This window comes from Corylus avellana, chromosome ca4 (assembly GCF_901000735.1).
Source record: "Corylus avellana chromosome ca4, CavTom2PMs-1.0".
Lineage (NCBI taxonomy): Eukaryota > Viridiplantae > Streptophyta > Magnoliopsida > Fagales > Betulaceae > Corylus > Corylus avellana.
In genome coordinates, this window is record NC_081544.1 from 29671555 (window position 1) to 29686151 (window position 14597).

The following is a 14597-nucleotide window of genomic DNA, read 5'->3' on the forward strand; positions in this document are numbered from 1 at the left end:
TAGGCAGTATATTTTAAGGAAATGAAGTGACCTCCAAGGCTTCCTAAAAGTCCTAAAAGTTAAATAGGAGGTGGCCAGGTGGGTCCTATGAATGAAAATTTTCATAGGACCCTAATAGGTTATAGGCAGAATATTTTAAGGAAAACGAAGTTACCTCCAAGAACTCTTAAAACAGAATAAAAAATAAAAAAAATAGGAGGCGGCCAGGTGGGATTGGATAGACGAAAAGTCAATATGAAAATTTTTATAGAACTCACGTATCCAAATATCCCGCTTACTTGTTTAGACAAGTAAACTTTTTTAAAATAATATTTATATTTGTGGTTCGAATTACTAACCATTCAAACGTAAATAGTTAGAGATCAAGACACCTGGATTGAGAGCCTCCCATCATCTATGGCTGTAAGAAAAAAAAAAACAAAAAAACAAGATGGGATGAGGTGGCCACCACTTGGTGTAGGTTGCTACAAAACTACAAGATTAGAAAGGGCGTCCCGTGAGGCAGATTTGGATGTTGTGATTTGTGAGGCCACACCGCTGTCCTTCACACGCAGGCCATGTTGCGTTGGGCCCCGGAAACCCACGATTCAAATCCGTTTCTGGCATGTACGGTGTCTTTACGTTAGATTTTATCCCTCCACTTCACCCAATTATTTCTTGCCTTCTGCCCATGCCATGTTATCACCACCATTTCCTTCCATACAGTTTTATATATATATATATATATATATATCTTACAATATTAATTCCATTGGGGGATAATAATTCATTCATTTACTCAAATATGTAGAGTAATTTTAAGTGGTCTACTAAGAATGATGTGATTATTAAAATTATCCTTTAATCAAAATTCAATAATGATCAATTAAAAGCTCAATAGTGATTTTAATAGGCACATCATTCTTAATAGGACACAAGTAGGCTACCTAAAATTATTCAAATTTATAATCTGGTTACAATAATATAACTTATCATGTTTGTAATCATTTCCGTTTTATATTTCAAGTAATAATTAATTACATTATTCGTTCTCTTGTGTTACACCCAACTTCAAAAAATTAGACAGAAGTTGGGTGTAATGTAATAACCTATTTATTATCTTGATAAAGCCATGAGAATATTTTCATGGCATAGAGATCGAGCTTATTGCAAATCAGTGTAACCATCGAAGAGACGGGTATCAAGATAATATGGAGTTTATTTATTGGAAATGATCAAACAATTAATAAAGACAAAAATGTTAAGAACACCAATAAATAAGCTCTACGTCATCTTGGGAAAGTTCCCAGTAATTTTTCAAAATTGATGCGTGGAAATCGTTTAGACGATGATATTTCAAAGTGCAGCAAAAAGATGAGGCGAGCAAGCGACAAAGCAAAGGCCAGGAATGCGCTGGGAAGATTTTGGACCAACTGCTTTCTGTGTCTCGGCGTGTCACAGACTTATTCATGCACTTGATCACATTCTCTCCTTCGCTTCACTTCACTTCACTTTCTCTCTTTTCCCACTTTTGGCTTTCTACAATGGCCGCCTTCTAGCTCTTTTCGTTAATTTCCTCTTTCTCTTCTCTCTTCTGACATCATTTTCGCTTACCCACTGCAGATATTAGCTTCTTCTTTTTTGGGTTCCTGGTACGGTTACTCAGAGTGTGCATGTTTCCTGCCATTGCTAGCTGCCAGAGAAACTGAGAGTGTGAAAACGGACGATGATGATGGGTTTTCTTAAATGGGTTTTATTATGTGTACTTCTTTCAGTAGCTTCTTTGCGTGGCTGCATGGGGGTCGACGACGGCGTCCCTATCCAACTAAACGACGATGTTTTAGGTCTCATTGTCTTCAAATCAGACCTTCACGACCCCTTTTCCTATCTCGCCTCATGGAACGAAGACGACGACTCCCCCTGCTCTTGGAAATACGTTCGCTGCAATCCCGTCTCCGGCCGAGTCTCCGACGTTTCACTTGACGGTTTGGGCTTAACGGGAAAAATTGGAAGAGGGCTGGAGAAGTTGCAACAGTTGAAGGTACTCTCACTGTCGCGCAACAATTTTTCTGGTACTATTAGTCCCCTGCTTTCCCTCTCTTCTGGCCTCCGAAGGCTTAATCTTAGCCATAACAGTTTTTCAGGCAGCATTCCGATTTCTCTAGTGAATATGAGTTCTTGCAGATTTCTTGATCTTTCGGAGAATTCTTTCTCCGGCCCATTGCCTGATACTCTGTTTCAAGACTGTTTTTCTTTCCGTTACCTGTCGCTAGCAAGGAATATGCTCGAAGGGAAAATCCCCAGCACGCTGTCAAGATGTTCCTTGTTGAACAACCTTAATCTCTCCAATAACCGTTTCTCCGGTGACCCGGATTTCGCTGCCGGGATTTGGTCGTTGACAAGGCTCCGGGCTTTGGATCTTTCCAACAATGCACTCTCTGGGTCTGTGCCGGTTGGAATATCGGCCGTACATAACTTGAAGGAACTCCGATTACAGGGTAATCACTTTTCAGGGACTTTACCTGCTGATGCAGGACTATGCCCGCACTTGCGGAGGTTGGATTTCGGCGATAATGATTTCGCCGGAGGGCTGCCGGATTCACTGCGACTACTGAATTCTCTGACATTTTTCAGGGTATCAAATAACATGTTAACCGGTGATTTCCCTGCTTGGATTGGTAACATGAGCAGCCTGGAATACATAGACTTCTCAAGCAATGGTTTCACGGGAAGCCTCTCGCCGTCAATCGGCGACCTGAAATCACTCCACTATTTGAGTTTGTCAAACAACAAATTCAGTGGAAACATACCGGAGAGTTTGTTCGATTTGGGATTGGAGGAATTCGACTTTTCATATAACGGATTTGTCGGCTCAATCCCGCTTGGTTCAAGCAGGCTCTTCCAATCTCTCCGCAGAATGGATCTGTCGATGAACAATCTCACAGGAAGTATTCCTGCAGAAATGGGTCTTTTCTCCAACTTGAGATACTTGAATCTGTCATGGAACAATCTCCAGTCGGCGGTGCCGCCGGAGCTCGGGTTCTTTCAGAACTTAACCGTCCTTGATCTTCGTTACAGTGGTTTGTACGGTTCGATCCCAGGGGATATATGTGATTCAGGAAGTTTGGGAATTCTTCAGTTAGATGGAAATGCATTGATGGGCTCCATTCCAGAAGAGATTGGGAACTGTACATCTCTCTACTTGCTGTAAGTACTGTTAATTTTCATCATTATTGTTAGGAACGGATAAATATTTAATTTATATTCTAAGGCTCTTCTTTACAAATCGCCATTTATTTCAAAAGTTAAAACGGATATCAACTGTGAATGTTTTTTATGCAGGAGCTTCTCCCACAATAATTTTAGTGGTTCAATTCCCATGTCCATTTCTAAGTTAAAGAAGCTGAAGATTTTAAAACTGGAGTTTAATGAGCTGAGTGGGGAGATACCCCAAGAGCTTGGAAGTTTAGAAAATCTTCTTGCTGTGAATGTATCTTATAACAGGCTGATAGGCAGGCTTCCTGCTGGGGGTATATTTGGAAGCCTGGATCAAAGTTCCTTGCAGGGAAACTTGGGAATTTGCTCACCCTTGTTGAAGGGACCATGTACGATGAATGTTCCCAAGCCTCTAGTTCTTGACCCCAATGCCTACAAGCATCAAATGGGTGATCATAAACAAAGAGACAGATCTTCCAAGTCCACAGAAGGCGGTCGTCACCGCAATTTCCTAAGTGTTTCTGCTATTGTAGCTATTTCTGCAGCAATGCTAATTGCATTTGGTGTGCTTGTCATCACTCTACTCAATGTGTCGGCTCGGCGGAGGCCCAAGTTTGTCGACAGCGCCTTCGAAAGTGTGTGCACAAGCTCTTCGCGGTCGGGAAGTCCGCCCACAGGGAAGCTCATTCTGTTTGATTCAACATCATCCCCAGATTGCAATATTGGCAATCCTGAAACTTTACTTAGCAAGGCCTCTGAGATTGGTGAAGGAGTGTTTGGAACAGTTTACAAGGTTCCATTGGGAACACAAGGAGGAAGAATGGTGGCAATTAAAAAGCTTGTTACAGCAAATATCATTCAATACCCTGAAGATTTTGATAGGGAAGTTAGAATCTTAGGAAAAGCAAGGCACCCAAATTTGATATCCCTGAAGGGATACTACTGGACCCCTCAGACACAGCTTCTTGTAACAGAGTATGCAGCCAATGGCAGCTTACATGCAAAACTCCATGAAAGGCTTCCATCAGCCCCACCTCTTTCTTGGGCCAACCGATTCAAAATCCTGCTTGGAACAGCAAAGGGACTTGCCCACTTGCACCATTCTTTCCGTCCACCCATCATCCACTACAACATAAAACCCAGCAACATCTTGCTTGATGAGAGCCACAACCCAAAGATCTCTGATTTTGGGCTGGCAAGGCTTCTAACAAAGCTGGACAAGCACATACTAAGCAACAGATTTCAGAGCGCGCTTGGCTACGTGGCACCAGAGTTAGCATGCCAGAGCTTAAGGGTGAACGAAAAATGTGATGTTTATGGGTTTGGTGTGATGATTCTTGAGCTTGTGACGGGTCGAAGGCCTGTGGAATATGGAGAAGACAATGTTGTGATACTGAGCGACCACGTGAGGGTTTCTCTGGAGCAAGGGAATGTGTTGGATTGTGTTGATTCAAGCATGAGTGAGTACCCAGAGGATGAAGTGTTGCCGGTGCTCAAGCTGGCTCTGGTTTGCACCTCTCAGATACCTTCCAGCCGGCCGTCGATGTTAGAAGTGGTGCAAATTCTGCAGGTCATCAAGACCCCGGTTCCACAGAGAATGGGATTATACTAATTAATAACATGCATTCCGGCCAGTTATTTTCTGACTGCTCTCGCCTTTGCTTATTGTTTTGAAAAAAGTCTTTTCTTATTTTCTCTTCTTTTGATTGGTGAGAATGTTCTACTACTCATTGCCATTAATTTCCTACAATTCTGTCTCTGCCAGCTTCTGCGCCACCAAATTAAATTATCAATCATTTGTTTCTATAATTGTTCATATGATTGCCAAGCACTGCATGCCGATGTTCGTTGATATTCCTTAGAATTCCGATTAAATTTGAAATTCTCAAATTCATAAATCTTAGTCTTTTATTTTATTTAAGCGTCTAAAATAAAATAAGTCATGTTTTATTATTTAATAAGGAAGCTACCCTCAAGAAATTTAATAAGTCATGTTTCCTCATTAAATGCTAAAACATGGCTTATTTTAAACGCTTCGATGAAATGAACAGTTGAAATTTATGAATTTAAAAATCTCAAATTTAAAGAGAATTTTAAGAGATCTCAATCCAAAAATTTTAGGTTTTTACCAAAGAAAATGTGATGAATGATATTTTACTCTCTACACACATTTCACATCGGTGTCAATTAAATATAAAATAAATGGGAAAAATAAGTATCTATAATAATAGATGGGTAGGGCTTCCTCAAACCCTCTTCTTAACCTAAAAGATAAGTGTTAATATATGTGTTTGGAGATATGGATTATGGAGTTGTTTATTAATGATTTTATTTTAAGTTTACTAAAAGGCAAAAAGCTCTCGTTATCAAAAGAGACTATAATAATTACAGACAAAAAAAAAAAGAAGAGAAAATATTGAAGAGTTCACGTGCTTTTACTGAAAATCAAACTTAATCCGTGACGGGTGTCCCCATCGGTGGATTTGTTGGTTTGGTGGAAATGGTAGCCGACAGAATAGCTTCAAGAATCAAATACTCAATCCGTGACTCCATTTATATTGAAGTCTCTCTTTCGCCAAGACTCACAGTACTACCAAGGGTGACAAATTGTCATTCTTCTGTTAACTAGTCACTTTCTTTTATTTTATTTTCTTTTATATATATATAACTGTCACTTTTACACTGTAGTTGGTATTAGTTTATTCCATGAACTTCCAATTTTAATAATTTGTTTTCCGTGTCTTGGACGTTTCGATCAAATCAATTTTCTTTTTTTATATTACATTTGACAAATTTAATCACATAATATTGATATGTTAATGTTTGTTATCTTAGGACTACAGTCGAAGTGAGTTGTTCATAAACAGTCAGAGTTCAAACTCATATAAATTTGACTCATAATCAGGCTTAAACATAAATTTAAACTCATTTGTTAAACGAGACAAATTCATCTAAATTTGACTTGACTCGCATAATCTTATACAAATTCCAATAAGTTTTTCTTTTAAGGGTTAAATACATTTTTGTCTCTGTAGTGAACAACTTTATTTTTTGCTTTCTAGGATTTAATTTTTATAACAGGAGGCATACATAAAAACGGAAATGATAAATCCTAATACCCAATTAAATTTTTTTTAAAAAAAAATTTAAAATTTAAAATTAAAAACATTAAAAAATTATATATATATATATATATATATATATATATATATGGGGTGGCTACCCCATGGCCAAGGGGTGGCCCCAAATTTTTATTTTATTTAATTAGATTTAATTTTTGAATGTTTTTAATTTTAAAAAAATATATAGTTTTTATTTTTAATTAGGTATACGTACGACTTTCCGTCAAATTTTAGACAAAAACACTCTCATTTGTTAAGGTGCGAAGGCAGGCCCACGGTAAGAGGTCGCCACAACGACTAAGAAAATTGGCAAGCATCAATAGGGTTGAATTAATAATTCTCGAGTTGGAAAAAGCCACAAACACATGCCCAACAATCATTACAGAACATTTCGGCTGAACCTGTAGTAGCTAGGTCTTGGAACGGATCTGGGGTGAAAGTTTCTACATAATATTACTACTCAAATGAAATTAGAATAAAACAAATAAAATGCTACTTCCATTTCATCTCCAAATGACAAAAACTACCAACGATTTTTATCCAAAAAGTGCACAAAGGCAGTGAGTTTACTTCACCAGCGACAGACAATACATCAATTCTCATGCAATGCCTTCATCAAATACAATTTACTGAAGTTCTGCCCCGCAACCCTGCAAAATTGTAGTCCACATATTAAACATTGATAAAAGCCAAAACTACTTGGAACAGTGCAGTTAACCTTAAACATAATCAACCAAATAGAATGAAAACATATGGCTAGCTTGACTGCATTTAAGTAATAGTAACCACTCCCTTCAGGTTCATGAGGACTTAGAAGTAGGCATATTGACAAGATGATCAATCACAAGTAAATAAAATTATTGTTTGTACAACCTCCAACCTATATTGTTGTAAATAAAATTAGACAAAACAGGGGCAGATGGGGGAGGAGCCAAGTTTATACATAAAGAGTCGACATAGGGAATTCAACACATCATGGGTTCCCAGTTCCCACAATGCCACTAGCAAAAGTTCAAAAGCCGTGAGTCACACTCTTGAGTTCACCCAGTCACACATAACAACTAAAAAGTTCTTTTGGTTGACAATGAAGAAGTACTATTGGATTCTATGCAGGTAGATTTAGAATGAAAAAGCAGAAACCTGTGACAAAAATATTGTTAAGTCTCCTTATTCTAAGAGGCAAAACACAAAAATCTATGTCTGTCTATAAGATTTAGTAACATACCCATTAATCTGATTGCAGTAGTTAGCAATTTGATTTGTTATTAGAAAGCTATCCAACCGTGATGGCTCAGGAACTGGCTTAAAGACGGGATTCGAAGGATCCTCTTCAGGTAAAGGCTCTTCTCCGGCAGCTTTCCGTGATGCATTCTCAGCCCTGTAAAACACAACAGAATCAAATATATACAGTTTCTGCTATATTTTTTGCAGCTGCCCTCAGTCTGGGGTCTACAACACAAAGACAGACATTGAAAATTCAAAAAGTTGATGACAGAATCCTGATTAACCACACAGCCTCTCATTCTCCAAATTTACTAAATGCAGAATGTTAAAAATAGGCTTAGGCATCTCTAGAAATGCATACAACCTTATTAGATAAAATCAATTAACTGACATTTAAAACTTCATACATATACTTGTACCTGCTTGTCTAAATAAAAGTTCGTATTTACAAATAACTACCATAATTTGTACTAATCAGAAACAACACAAAAAGAACCCCCTATCTAAGGAGCCCCAAAACCATAAAACATGAAATATCATGGTTGAATAACCATATCCTGTCCAATTTATGCTAAAGATCGTACCTTCTCTTCTGAAGCCATGCTTGTTGCTGGGCTTGTTGACGCGACAAGCTCCGGTAGTAGAATTGGAACTGGAAGAGACCACGTGTCATGATAATCAAACAGAAAACCATAACAATAGAATGCTTGGGAAAAGAGAACACAGACCTTTTGCTGTTCCATTGACAAATCATCCATGCATTCGATCAGAAAGTCCATATTCCTCTCCATAAATGGGTTGGTAGATAGTTGTAGACGATCATAATCACACTAAAAGTGAAACCGGAGTAAAATTAGAACAGAGAATTTTTCTAGCACTCAAAACAATTTCCAGAGACAGGTCATGCGTTACCTGAGTTACTGGTGCATCACCTTCAAGATCTGTCATAAAGGCACTGATAAGGGCAGAATTTGAAACTTTGATCTGGAGTGCAAGAAGCAGCATAAGCATCAAGATGAAATGGAAACCAAAGTTGCTATCTAAATAAGTTACTTCACATAATTCATCCACAAAGAGTGAACTCCCAAGTCATCAACTATTCCATCAAAAACAATTTGGAAGCCTCAAACATAAAAGAAAGGCAATAAGATCAAGACGACCAGAAAAATAGAAAAGAAAGGCAATAAGATAAAGACTATCATGTGAATTTTTACGTACTATGCACAAAAGATCTGAAGACTATTAACATGGAAGTCAAAACACAAAAACACATTATTCTTCCTAAAGAGAAGAAACAGTGAACCTCAAGAAGCTTACAGGAATTTCTTCAAATATGTCCACCCACGATAAGTTTTTCTCCCTCAACCTATTGTGCAAACAGATATAAGAAATGGGATTCAATCTAAAATTCAATTTCATTCAATTATTCATAGCGGAAAAAAGAATCCCATACTTCTCTCCGGTAAAATTGTTAGTGCGGTAAAGATCCATGAATGAATCAGAAAGCTTCAACGCCTTGAGCGCTAAGACACCTTGACTGGACCTTGACGGATCATAGATAATGCACACACAGCGTCTAATATTCTCCTGCAACCGCATTTAACTTGTTAATAAGAACCATTTAGCTTGACAAATATAATTACTGAAAGAGAGAAAGCCAACATCATAAGGAATAAGTTCTACAACATATTTGTAGGAAAAAAAAAAAAAAACTGTAAATTTGAGACTTTCCATCCATAAAACTACAATCCATAGATTATTTTACACTATGTATTCAAGTTACTGTTGAATTAGACTGAAAATGGAAATAAAATAAACCCAAAGCCAAAATAGTAGGGCTAAGACTTAACAACACTGTCAAAGCAATACATTGATCAATATGAACAAATTTTGGTTTTTGGCTTGATCATTTAACACATTCACCCAGTGTTTATAGCGTTACACTTATGAAAGAGGCCATGTAGAGATTGATAGTAGGCCTTAAATATGGGGCTCTAGAAATTCATTAAGAGGGGTTGTGAGGAATTTTCTAGTTTTACTAGATTTGAGGTGGGAACTACTCCAAGGTTAGTTTTTGGCATGACGTATGATGTGGGGTGTTTCGCCTTAAGGGAGCGTATTCAGAGTAGTTTCGCATTGCTTGCCTTCAAGATGCTTCTGTGGTAGATCATCTTCAGTTCTCCAATGGCTGTCCTCAGTGGAACATTAATTTGTTATAGCGAATGAATGGGATTCTTTACTTCGTTCTTCGATCAACTGTAATCATCAGATTGAGACAAAATGGTGGTTTGCACAAGTTTTATTAAATCCCGTCCAAGAGAGGGCATTTTGAGGTTAGCTCATTCTATAATATCTTAATTCCCCCATGACAGAACCCCTTTCCCTTGGAGGTGTATTTTGCGGAGTAAGGCCACTTTGACGGTTGCTTTCTTAATTTAAGTAAGATCCTCACTTTGGATATCCTAAGGAAGCTTGATTACTTAGTTTCCATGACCTTTATTTTATATATATATATATTTTCCTTTTTTTGGTATACGTCATGTATACTTGAGTGCATTTTGGTTTTATTGAAATTTGATTACTTGTAAAAAATAAAAAAAAATAAATTAAAAAAAAAAAAGGTTTACTTTAGCATGCATAGAAAGTACCTTTACAACTTCCAGTTCCCATGAGTGCATTACTCCCATATTGTTATATTTACAACCAATCTCATTCACACTTGATGTAACATAGAAGAGTGATATATAACCATTACCTGGTAATTCATAAAGGTTTCAATCAATTCCACTGTCTGAAAAGAACCTAACAATGTTGATTGGTACCTGTAAAATTGGAGAGAAGTTATTCACTACATAAGGATTATAAGAGCATAAATCGAACTAGTATCTCCATTCCAAACATTTTATCTATTCATTGCATATATATGAACAGAATTAGTAAGAACAGACAAAGCAAAAAAAAAAAAAAAGAGAAAAAACCCTACCATCCAACAGTGTTATTATCAACATTAACCTCCCTCAAGCATTTCATCATATCGAGCTGGTAATTAGCACCCTCGGCTTCGTTTTCCTCATCCTCTTCCCGAATCTTGAAAATTAATTAAGAAAAGATAATGAATATCATGACATTAGCACCAAGAAGAGGGAAAGATTATAAGGAATGAAGCGAGAAAAGGGGCTAATGGTAGTACCGTACCGGAAAGGGGAAACAGTTGGTAACTTCAAGAACGCTGCCCACATCAAGCCCAAGGAGCTGGCCCGTGACAAGAGCCGGTGAGAACTCCTTGCAGTGTTTGATTATCTTCAAGATAGCCTGTTTGATTTTTCAATCAAATATCACATAAGCCCCATAATTGAAAATTAAAAATAAATAAATAAACAAACAAATAAATTAGTGAGTTATAGAAATTGATCGTAAATTCCATTACCAGACCCTCGATCTGAACAACACGGAGAGGGGAAGCAACCTCCTCCGTTGCCGCCACTTGGAGGAACGACCTTGCCGTTGGGTTCGCCATTGATGATGGTTGCTGAGGAACCTACTGAATGAAAGGAGCGAGTGGTTTGATTGAAGACGAACCCTAGCAGCCTAAGCTCTTGTTGAAGTTCAGATTCAGGAGACTTTTGATAGGGTTATATATCATTGGGCTTGGCAAATTGGCAATATATATATATATGCAAGGTTCTTAATGGGCCAGACCCAAACAAAAGAGGAATTGGAAAACTACATCTACCTCTTTAACCATCCTTTTTTCTTTGTTTTTTTTTCCCTTTCTCTCATCTGAATAGAAAATAAATAAATAAATAAATTTTAAAATATATTTCTCTAATGTTTTAATTTTTATAAAATCATTTAGGGCCGTAAATAAACCAGTTTATTCGACAATCTGCTTGATTTAGCTTGATCTGAACTCGAGTTTGTATTGTAAAATCCACGACTCGCTCAAAAAAACTCGATATGAACTTGCGAACTCAATTCATTTAAAATTCGATGGCTTGTTTGCCCGACTCATTAACTCGTTCATATATATATATATATTACTAAAAATTAATTATATAAATTTATGCAAGAATATTCCCAATGGAGGAGCCAAATTTTATTCAAAATGACTATTCAAAACTCATTTTATCTACTTTAGTTAATGAATTTTGAAATGGCTCCTATATCCGATTAGTTATATTTTTATCTACATCATTTAAATATATATTTTTTATAAGGATTGTATTTTTCTTAAATACTCTATTTTTCAACTTTTGAGAAAAAAGAGATGTGTAAAGAGAAATAGCAGGAAAAAATTTTGGAAAAAGAGAAAATATGTGAGGAAAAGAATTAAAAAAAAATGACTCCCGAAAAAAGTGTTCTAGCATTTTTTTTTTTTTTTTGCTAATCTAGCTAGTTAGTTCATAAACTAGCATATTATGTAGTTACTTAATTTAATAGCCTAGCTCGAGTTTGAGTTAAGCCCGATTCGACTCGACTTGACTTGACTCGGGTCGAATAGTATGCTCAATAAGCTCAAACTTCCAACAAACCAGTCTTAAACGCACATTTAAATGATTTTATAATTCAACTCGAAAAAGCATTTTCATAGACGGCTATCTTAAAATCTTAAAATTCAACACGCCTCAGCTTAATTACAGTCCTATTTTCGCTTAACTTTTTTATTTTTATTTTTTATTTGCAGACGTGGAGGCTTGGGGATGTAGTTCCTCCCCTATAAATTGCAATAGCAGAGAAAGTGAAACCCTAAAAAGAGGTCCTCAAAGACAGAAGCAGCCGAGGAGCTTATGCATTAGCGTGGACCTCGGAAAGCTGTGTCTCTTGTGGTAGAGGATCTGATAGAAAAAACGGCATCTCAGAAAGCCAGGGCTGTAGTCCTTAGGGACCCCTGTCAGCTCTTGGCTCGCTATGGTGCCTACACGTTTATCCGTACAGTTTTTCAATTTCTAGGTTTTGTTTCTCGTGGATTGTTATCGCATCTGGGGTTTCTTTATGCAGGCTATTAGCATTTCTGCCTTTGAATTCCTTCATCCACTCACTAGATCTGTTTTTTTTTTTTTTTTTTACACACCAAATTCCGAAAAATGCGAAAAACGATTTTTGAAAAAATATTTTACACCGAAATATACACAGCCAGCCTTTATATGGTTGCTCTAAATATCTTCTCAAATAGTGTGTTTTCTACTCCTGGAAGGATAGTACCATAACAACAACAATACAAATCAAAAATCACTCTCACGATGGGCTTCTTGTTGCTGGGTATTAGTTGGACTCTTTGAAAGTTCAGCAGCACCATCCGGTTATCTCGAAGGTCGTGTCCTTATTTATATTTTCTTTTCTGAAGATTTAAATAGGATTGAAGGGTTTTGAGAAGATCACTTGGCTATCTCCAGGTAATACTCAACGGGTAGCTCAATCGGTTAGAGATCATACTTCATAAAGTAAAGGTCATTAGATCGAATTTTTTATTTCCTCTTGCATGGATTTTTTTTATTAAAAAAAAAAAAAACAAAACAAAAGGGCGTATCATTTATTTAATGTATGGAAGTTCATCCGCCTCAAAATGGCCAAAAATGCCAACTATTCCTATGCCTAACAACCAAATGAGGGTGGTTCTGCCCACCTTTAACCGTTAAGGGAGTGGCTGAGCCACCAGACTATAAAAGTGGTTTGACTATCGAGCCACCTTAAGTCATCCTTTTTTTTATTTTATTTTTATTTATCATAATTTAAAATTTTCATTTTTAAATTAATGGCCAAAATAAAATAAAAGTTAGGCTAATAGTAAGTAATATACTTAACTTAATACAGATTGCAGGGGAAGACTATGAAGATCCTCCAGCCGTGGAGGGGAAAAAATATATGAAGTAAGTAAATTCACAACACTTGCTCAGAAAACAAAAAGAAAAAAAGTCAATCCATAACAATCCGTAAAAAAAAATTAATCAGGTTGCAAAATCTCTACGGCTGCAATCTCATCATCATCATCATTGCCTAGCTTTGGGAAATCTTTCCGTCTGATTTTTCAGACTGTGTACAAGTAACACACACATCATCATCGCCGTAAGTTTTTCAATGATCAAGAATCCATGTCTTCACCACCGACCTAATTAATCAAATCATGCATCAATCAAGTTTATACCTATCAAGACGACGCCGTTGAGGCCATAATCGTGATAATAAATCTTAATATTATCATTAACTAAACGTTGAGGGGTCAACAACGAGAGGCTCCTGAGCCTGTGCTGCCATGGCGAGCTCGAACTGCCTTAAAGAAATCGAAGGGAAAGAAAGAATTTCAGGAGCTTTGAGATTTTCCCAACCCTTTACAGGGTTTGTAGTTGTAGAGCCATCCAATCCTATGTGCGTCACGTGCTTCACATCTGTTGGGTGTCCTATTTCCATTTCCTTCTCCATTTCTTCAACCTCTTCTTTGTAAACTATAAATTTCATAAAAAGACATGGAAATGGAAATTAAACATGTATTTTTTTCAAGCTAATTAGTGATGAACAAGCTACTTAGTAATCACCCACTAACCAAAGAGTTGAGAAAAACTTTTGATGCTCCTGATCATCCGCTGTATGCCACCAGCTATGGTTGGCTTTGGCAGAGCCAGAAAACCAAAAGAGTTCTTCATTTTTGCTCTAGATGACGACCTTTCTCTTCCTTGTTTTCCTTATAAAAATCAAAGAAAACAAATAATAAAAGAACATAAAGAATCTTCCATTGTAACACTTTCCCGCATTTGATTAGAACCAAAAAAAGAGAGAGAGACAGAAACAGAGACAGAGACAGAGTATGTATACTCGTTAAAGGAGGGTTTGATATGGATTCTGGTTTTGGTTTCTTGGGATGAGCAGAGCCAAGAGCAACGCTGGATTGTGAAGTGCAGCCGTTTGAGAAAGGAAGAACAGCGAATCTTTCCGCACGATCTCTCATCCCTGCTTCATAGAGTAGCGAGAAAACAGTGAGAAGAGGAAGGAGGATATATAGGCATGGAAAACAGGGGAGAAGAAAATGGATATGTTATACTAAATCCTGTTGGCTTTACGAGG

At 37.1% G+C, this 14597-nt stretch overlaps 3 protein-coding genes across 4 annotated transcripts; 1 reads left to right on the plus strand and 2 right to left on the minus strand.

Annotated features, from left to right (window-relative positions):
* Window positions 1–1306: 1306 nt before the first annotated feature.
* On the plus strand, window positions 1307–4903 carry LOC132176999 (probably inactive leucine-rich repeat receptor-like protein kinase At3g28040). Of its 2 annotated transcripts, XM_059589178.1 has the most exons (3): window positions 1933–2020; window positions 2116–3186; window positions 3322–4903. In XM_059589178.1, exons 2-3 carry the CDS (start codon window positions 2150–2152, stop codon window positions 4805–4807), a joined length of 2523 nt encoding a protein of 840 aa, XP_059445161.1. In that variant the 5' UTR covers window positions 1933–2020; window positions 2116–2149; the 3' UTR covers window positions 4808–4903. The 2 variants fall into 2 exon arrangements, with proteins under 2 accessions (XP_059445160.1, XP_059445161.1); XM_059589177.1 differs by having other exon boundaries at window positions 1307–3186.
* A 1725-nt stretch (window positions 4904–6628) lies between these two features.
* On the minus strand, window positions 6629–11169 carry LOC132177000 (eukaryotic translation initiation factor 3 subunit H). The gene is made up of 11 exons (XM_059589179.1): window positions 10969–11169; window positions 10737–10853; window positions 10525–10628; window positions 10297–10363; window positions 8995–9128; window positions 8859–8907; window positions 8454–8525; window positions 8270–8371; window positions 8126–8193; window positions 7543–7695; window positions 6629–6967 (listed from the first exon to the last, which is right to left on the minus strand). Exons 1-11 carry the CDS (start codon window positions 11056–11058, stop codon window positions 6910–6912), a joined length of 1014 nt encoding a protein of 337 aa, XP_059445162.1. The 5' UTR covers window positions 11059–11169; the 3' UTR covers window positions 6629–6909.
* Window positions 11170–13468: 2299 nt separating this feature from the next.
* On the minus strand, window positions 13469–14481 carry LOC132177002 (CRIB domain-containing protein RIC4-like). Its single transcript, XM_059589181.1, has 3 exons — window positions 14349–14481; window positions 14080–14217; window positions 13469–13981 (listed from the first exon to the last, which is right to left on the minus strand). The coding sequence occupies exons 1-3, from the start codon at window positions 14479–14481 to the stop codon at window positions 13740–13742; spliced, it is 513 nt and encodes a 170-aa protein (XP_059445164.1). The 3' UTR covers window positions 13469–13739.
* Window positions 14482–14597: the final 116 nt, after the last annotated feature.